General features: G+C 49.8%; 1 protein-coding gene across 1 annotated transcript in view; it reads right to left on the bottom strand.

The window, feature by feature from the left end:
- Positions 1-7,349, bottom strand: part of LACTBL1 (lactamase beta like 1) — a 20,558-nt gene that overhangs the window by 10,323 nt on the left and 2,886 nt on the right. Inside the window, 2 exon segments of the mRNA XM_027770659.1 lie at positions 4,174-4,283; positions 7,267-7,347. Of these exon segments, the coding sequence (XP_027626460.1) occupies positions 4,174-4,283; positions 7,267-7,315 (159 nt within the window). The 5' untranslated portion in view covers positions 7,316-7,347.

Raw genomic sequence — 7,349 nt, 5'->3', positions numbered from 1 at the left:
GCTCACCAGAAAGACAGAGAGGCAGAGAGACAGAAAGCGAGAAATCACCCCCCAGGGGGTATGGCCACACCACAATCCCTTCTCCTCCATTCTCCTCTCGGGATCTTGGGCATGCACACACACACACCTGGTGTGAGTTTAAGCCTCCGGGTCCAGGACTCGAACCACGGTCGGCTACATGGGAGTCGAGCGACATAGCCATTACACTAACTGCTGGCCCCATCCTTCACAAAAGCTTTTCAGTATTTACAGACCATTTTGGCATCTCTGCACTGGCCCTCACCTTCTCTTCTTCTTCTTTTTTTTTTTAGAGAGAGATTTTTGTTATAGGGCAGGTGCACTCACCAGAGAGACGGACAGAGAGACAAAAAGTGAGAAATCACCCCCAGAGGGTGTGCCCATGCCGCAATCTCTTCTCTTCCACTCTCCTCTCAGGATCTTGGGCACACACGCACATGTACCCAGCATGAGTTTTAAGCCACCCCGTCTGAGACTCAAACCACAGTCCACTATGTGGGAGTCCAGTGACATAACCATTATGCCATCTGCTGGTCCCAGCCCTTACCTCCTCTTCTGTGAACTCATCACTTCTGTCCCTTCAACTATTCTCCAAATGACAGTTTCAAGTCCCCATGAATCATACTGCCACTCGCACACTTCTGTTTTATTTGTCTCTATGTCTCCAAAAATGAGTGGTCTAGGGACCAGCAGTTAGCGTAATGGCTATGTCACTGGAACTCCCACGTGGTCGACCACGGTTTGAGTCCCAGACTCAGTGGCTTAAACTCATGCCGGGCGCGTGTGCGTGCGTGCCCAAGATCCAGAGAGGAGAATGGAGGAGAAGGGATTGTGGCGTGGCCATCCCCCCGGGGGGTGATTTCTCTCTTTGTCTGTTTCTGTCTGTCTGGTGAGCACACGCGCCCTATAGCAAAAACCTCTCCAAAAAAATGAATAAAAACAAAAATGAGTGGTCTAACCACAGAAGTCAGAGACCTCTACAAGGAAAACTATGAAAATCTTTAAAAAGAAATTGAAAATGACACCAAAAAATGGAAGGATATCCAATGTTCCTGGATTGAGAGAATTAATTTAATCAAAATGTCAATTCTACCCAAATTAATCTACATATAAAATGCAATCCCTATCAAATTATGAGAGACAGTCTTCACAGATCTAGAAAAGATAATCACAGAATTTGTCTGGAATCAAATAAGACCCTGTATTGCCAAAGCCATCCTGCACAAGAAGAGTGGAGTGGGTGGCATCTCACTTCCTGTCCCCAAAATATATTACAAAGCATTGATAATCAAAACAGCATGGTACTGGCACAATAAAAACAGACATGTGGACCACGAGAACAGAATAGAGATCTCAGAAATAAACCTGCAAACATAAAGTCAACTAATTTTTGACAAGGGGTACCAGTCAATTCAGTGGGGAAAGAAAAACCTCTTCAGCAAATGGTGGTGGCAGAACCTGCAGAAAGATGAATCTGAACCTCTGCCTTTCACTATTGACAAAAATGAACTCAAAGTGGATCAAAGATCTAAACCTAAGCCCTCAAACTATGAAACTACTGGCGGAAAACACTGGAGAAAGTCTGGGAGACACTGAGGTAGACAAAGACTTCTTAAATAAGGCCCCTAAAGCACAGGCAGTAATCCCAAACTTAGACAAGTGGGATTACATCAGATTAAGAAGTTTCTGCACAGCAAAGGACACAGTAATTAGTGTGAATCGACAGCCCTCAGAATGGGAGAATATTTCTGTAAACTCTACCTCCGATCAGGGACTGTTAACCAGAACACACAGGGAACTCAAGTGGCTTACCCCCCAAAAAATGATTAACCAAATTGAAAGATGGGAAAATAAGCTGAATAAACAACTCTCTAAGGAAGACATATGAAAAGCCAAAAAGCATATGAAAAAATGCTCGACCTGCCTCATCTTAAGGAAGATGCAGATCGAAACCACAATGAGATACCTCCTAGCCCCAGTCAGAATGGTGAAGGTTAAAAAAATAAAAAAATGCTAAGTGCTGGCAGGGATGTGCTGCAAGGGAAACTCTCCTACACTGCTGGTGGGAATGGAAATTGGTCCAGCCACTGTGGAGAACAATACGGAGGTTCCTCAAAGACCTACAAGTAGAACTACCATATGACCCAGAGATCCCACTCCTGAGTGTCTACCCAAAGGACAGGAAAATGCTCAGTTGGAAAAGTGCTTGCACATCTATGTTTATTGCGGCATTGTTCACAACTGCTAAGACATGGAACTGACCCAAATGTCCACGAACAGAAGAATGGATTGAAAAAGTGTGGCACATGTACTCTATAGAATACATGGGACCAGTAGTTGGTGTAATGGCTATGTCACTGGACTCCCATGTAGTCGGCCGCAGTTCAAGTTCCAAATCTGGTGGTTTAAACCGGGCACATATGCATGCGTGTCCAAGATCCCAGGAGAAGAATGGAGGAGAAGGAATTGCGGTGTGGCCATCCCCCCGGGGGGTGATTTCTCACTTTCTGTCTCTCTTTCTGACGAGCTCACGTGCCAGAAAGAGCAAAACCTCTCCAAAAGAAAAAAAAAAATACTACTCAGTCATAAAATACAAGACCCTGACATGTGATAGAAGGTGGATGAATATGGAAGATTTACTGCTGAGTGAAGCAAACCAGGTTGTGAGAGACATTGTATGTCTCCACTTCACATATACTGACTGTCCATACTCTATGGTGGAAACTGAAAGATTAGAAGACATAGAAGCATTGAAAATGGTGGGACCAGCAGTTAGTGTAATGGCTATGTCACTGGACTCCCATGTAGTCGACCACAGTTCATGTCTCGGATCCGGCGGCTTAAAACTCACTCCAGGCACGTGTGCGCACGTTCCCAAGATCCCAAGAGGAGAGTGGAGGAGAAGGGATTGCGACGTGGCCATCCCCCCTGGGGGGTGATTTCTCGCTTTCTGTCTCTCTGTCTCTGTCTGTCTGGTGAGCGCACACACCCTATAGCAAAAACCTCTTCAAAATAAATAAATAAAAATGTTTTAAAAAAGAAAATGGTTATGAATATTGGAAATAATGGGGGAAGAGATGAGGAAAAGGGGTTAGCATAAAGAAAGAAAGGAAGGAAGAAAATAGAAAGCCAAGACATTTATGGGACACAGAAATAGATTATTATCTGTTGATGATAATGTGTTTCATATCCTCAACTGGATTGGTGCGAAGTGTATTCATGTTGGATAAATTCCATCTATACGCTAAATGATATATAGTAATTAAATGTATAAAATAAATTTAAATTTTAGAAATATTATAACGGAGATTTTTGTATTATCTAGTTACAGTTTTATTACCTTGGTGTTGAAATGTGCACTTCACTCCCTCGTGTGCGGTGGTGCGAGTGTAAAGCTACTGCGATGCCCGTCGTAGGGCAGTATAGCACGTCCAGTTGTGTAAAGAACACTTGATCATAATTGGCTGTGGTACCTGTTTACACATTTACTGAAAAAACGAAGAGTGTTCCGAGCGGGCGAGATCTGACTGGCACAGGGGCACAGGCTAGAGCTGCCTGGCCCTCCCACTGGCGTCTTGCCTCCCTGTGATGATGAAAGTTGTGTTTGATCACGTGGTGGTGGCCTCTGAGACCGGGCTGTCATCCTCTGCCATCTCATCTCTCCCACGTCCCAGCTCTGGCCCCTCAGTCCTCTGTACGTGCCGGGCACTCACTCTGTTGTTACCGGGCCCTTGTGTGTGCTGTTCCCTCTGCCGTGGAGCACAGCCCCCTGTCCCGCTGTCCCCCTGTCCCTCTGTCCCTCACCCGCACACACATCAGCTGGCGTTGCTCACTTTCCCATCTCGCCCAGACTCCACCTCCTCTCAGAGCGCCGACCCCAGGCCAGTTCTTCTGTGCCCCTACTGTCTTCCAAACCCTCCCTGTCCTCGCTCTTGCTCCTGAGACATAAATGCTGTCTCGACCGTCCTCGCTCTCCGGCTAGTAGTTTCCTGAGGGCACTGTCTTCTCTCTGCATATCCCTGGTGCCCAGCACAGAGTTAGGTGTTCAGGAAATACATGTTGAATGGAGGAATGTGCTCCCAGCACCGAGGGAGTGCCTGCCCCCTCCCCACCCAGGCCTGGCCCACACCGCAGGTCCCCTGGGACATCACTGACCTTTTCCAGGGCCTCCTTCAACACGGGGAGTGGGTGGGCCAGGGGCACGAGCTCGGGATGCCGGGGACACATCGTCACGGGGGCGGAGGCCACCTCTGGCCCTGAGGAACCTGAAGGGAACACCGTGTCGTGAGTAGGGGACAGATCAGGACAGGAGTCTAGGGGGCATCCCAGGGAGAGGGGAAGGTGGCAGCAAAGGTCAGGGCCACGCCTCGGGACAGCCTTACCAGGAGACCGCAGGGTACAGAGACCAACCACGGGCACCGAGCACGCCAGGCAGAGTGTGCTGGGAAGGACAGGCATGGCCCCACACTTGCCGCCTGCTGCCACCGTGGGCCACACTTCCCGATGGCAGCCACAGTCCTCCCTTCTCTCTTGCTGACCAGCTCCCACCCCACGTGGTCTGTGGGCTCAGGCAGTCCTGTCCGCTTGGGCCAGGCTGGGCCATGTCTGTCTGTCTCTCTTCCCCTGGTCCTGATTAGGTATGTCTGGGGGAAGGGGTGTAGAGCCGATTTGACCTCCGGCCTGAACCGGAAGGGAGAGCTCATTCTATCTCTTGGCCCAGAGAGTGAGTCTGTCATGCCTTCGTCTGAGTGAATGGCTTCCCGGGGACCTCAGGGAGAAGTTGAGAGTGGGCAGGACAGCCTTGGGCTGTGACACCTTCAGAGTGGCTGCCAGACCCACCCTGTCCTGGAAGGCCTGAGGACCCAGCCAAGGAGAACAGCCTCTGGCCTCCCGCAGCCTCCTGGACGCCATCAGAATGGAGGCAAGGTCCAATGGCAGGACCACATGCTTGTTTTGTTTTGTTTTGTTTAAAAGAATTATTTTATTTAGCTTTATTTATTTTAATTTGACCAGAGAGGGACAAATTTGACGAGAGAGAGAGAGAGAGAGAGCGCACCACCAGGTCTAGGACTCTAACCACAATTGGCTATGTGGCGAGTCTAGCGCCCTTCCCCATGCTACCTGCCGGCCCCTTGTTTTATTTAAGTGTATTTCTTCTGTGATACCATGAGAGTGGCAGGTGCAGAGGAAGAGCGAGAGGCCCGATTGTCTCAGGCTATGATTCCCCTAGTGCTCCCAGCCAGCTGGGCTCGTGGCCATGCCCAGCCGGCGTGCTCAGGTCAGCCAGGACATGGAACGCTACCTCCCGTGTGGATGTAGCTTGAGCAGGTCACTACTACCGCGCTGCACCACCAAGCCTCCTTGGCCACGAGTTCTGTGCATGCCCCCCACTTCTTTTCTTAAAAGATTTTTAAATTATTATTTCCAGAGAGCATGTGTACTTGCCAGAGGGAGAGACAGACAGAGAGAGAGGGAGAACGCATCCCCCAGTGGAGTAGGTCATGCCTCAGTTCCTTCTCCTGCATTTGGGGCACATGCCCCTGGTGTGTTTTTCAAGCTGCTGGGGCCAGGATTCAAACCACAGTTGTCCATGCAGGATCTGGCTTCCTTAACCACTAGTCCACAAGACGGGCTCCCTGTCCACCTCTTAATTCTGGCTAGCTTTGGGACTTGCTTGGGACAGCAAGAGGCTGAACTGATGGTGGACTCCAAAGGCTAGGCCTTACTCCTGGGAACACTGCCACCCCGTGGATAGGCCTGAGACAGCAACATTGAGAGCAAGAGACCTCAGGACGGTGAGCGCCCTCCCAGCCGACTTCCTGCTGCATTGGAGGAGTCCAGGTTAGCCCAGCCGCAGAACTGTCAGCCTGCACATGGTCCCTGGACATCATCAATCACTTTGTGAAGCCAGAAGGTTTTGGAGTGGTTTGCTACTTCTCAATAGACAACTGACATGGTCCGAACAGAAAATTACAAACCTTAGGGAGGATCCTGCCTGAGGCATAGGTTTAGTAATTAGAGTAGGGACCAGCAGGTGGTGGTTAAGGCACTAGGCTCCCAGTGGCTAGCCGCAGTTTGAGTCCTGGACCTGGTGGCTTGCTTTCTCACTTTCCACTCTCACTTTCTCTCTCTTGGTCTCTCTCTGGTGAGCGTGTGTGCCTGTAGCAAATTTAAAATATTTAATAAAAATAATAAAATTAAACAAATCATTGTTTTAAATAATACTAATAATGGGGACAAAAGGTGGCATAGTGGTGATGGCTCTAGATTCCCACATGACCAACCACAGTTCCAGACCCAGACTTGGCAACTTGAAAATCATGCTGGGTGCATGTGCTTACATGCCCAAAATCCCAGGCGGAGAATGGAGGAGAAGGGCTTGTAGTGTAGCCATCCTGGGCAGGGCCATTTCTTACTTTCCTCTCACTGTCTCTCTCTGGCAAGCACACACACCCTATAGTAAAAACCTTAAAACAATGGGACTAGCAGATGGCATAATAATTACGTTGCTGGACTCCCATGGAGTCGACCGTGGTTCGAGTCCCGAACCCGGCCGCTTAAAACTCACACTGGGTGTGTGTGCATGCATGCCCAAAATCCTGAGAGGAGAAGGGATGGCAGCATGGCCATCCCACCAGGGGGGACCTTCTCCAGGTCTTCTTTAAAGACCCTGGGTCTTCAAGGGGGGTAGGGCCTGGCGAAGCCATAGTAGATGAGAGCGGAGCAAGGGAGAGGCTGTGTGCGCGGTCTGGGAGATTCCCAGTCTAACCCCAGACTGGCTGGCTTGAGGAAACCTGGACGGCATTAGGAGTCTCACTTGTGCACAAGGACACCGAGCCCAGAGATAGTTAGAGCCGGAGTCAGCGCGGAAGCCGGAGCCTGTGACTCTGCATCCTCCCACCACCTGGGACTCGGGCTATAGCTCACAGCCCAGGACTGATGGGCGGGATTTCACATAGGTGTCGGGACAGCAGATGGCATGAAGGGTAAGACACTGGATCCCACATGGCTAATTGTGCGGTTTGAGTCCCGGACCCAGCAGCTTGAAAAACGCGCTGAGTGTGTGCGTGCCTGCCCCAAGTTCCAAGAGGAGAATGGAAGAGAAGGGATTGTGGCTAGCCATCTTCCCTGGGTGATGACTTCTCACTTCCTCCCTCTCTCTCCCTCTCTGTCTCTCTCTAGTGAGCACATGTGCCCTATAGTAAAAAAATAAAAATAAAAATAAAGAAATAGGTGGCTAAAACGCACCGGCATCCAGCTTTGGGAGGTAGTACTGCCACAGGAAGCACCCTGTCATGACCGCCGAGAACAGGAAGAGGAAGGTGCAGAAG

This window comes from Tupaia chinensis, unplaced genomic scaffold (assembly GCF_000334495.1).
Source record: "Tupaia chinensis unplaced genomic scaffold, TupChi_1.0 Scaffold000146_1, whole genome shotgun sequence".
NCBI lineage: Eukaryota > Metazoa > Chordata > Mammalia > Scandentia > Tupaiidae > Tupaia > Tupaia belangeri.
The sequence above is the reverse complement of the archived record's forward strand: the minus strand, read 5'-3'. Positions and strand labels throughout refer to the sequence as shown.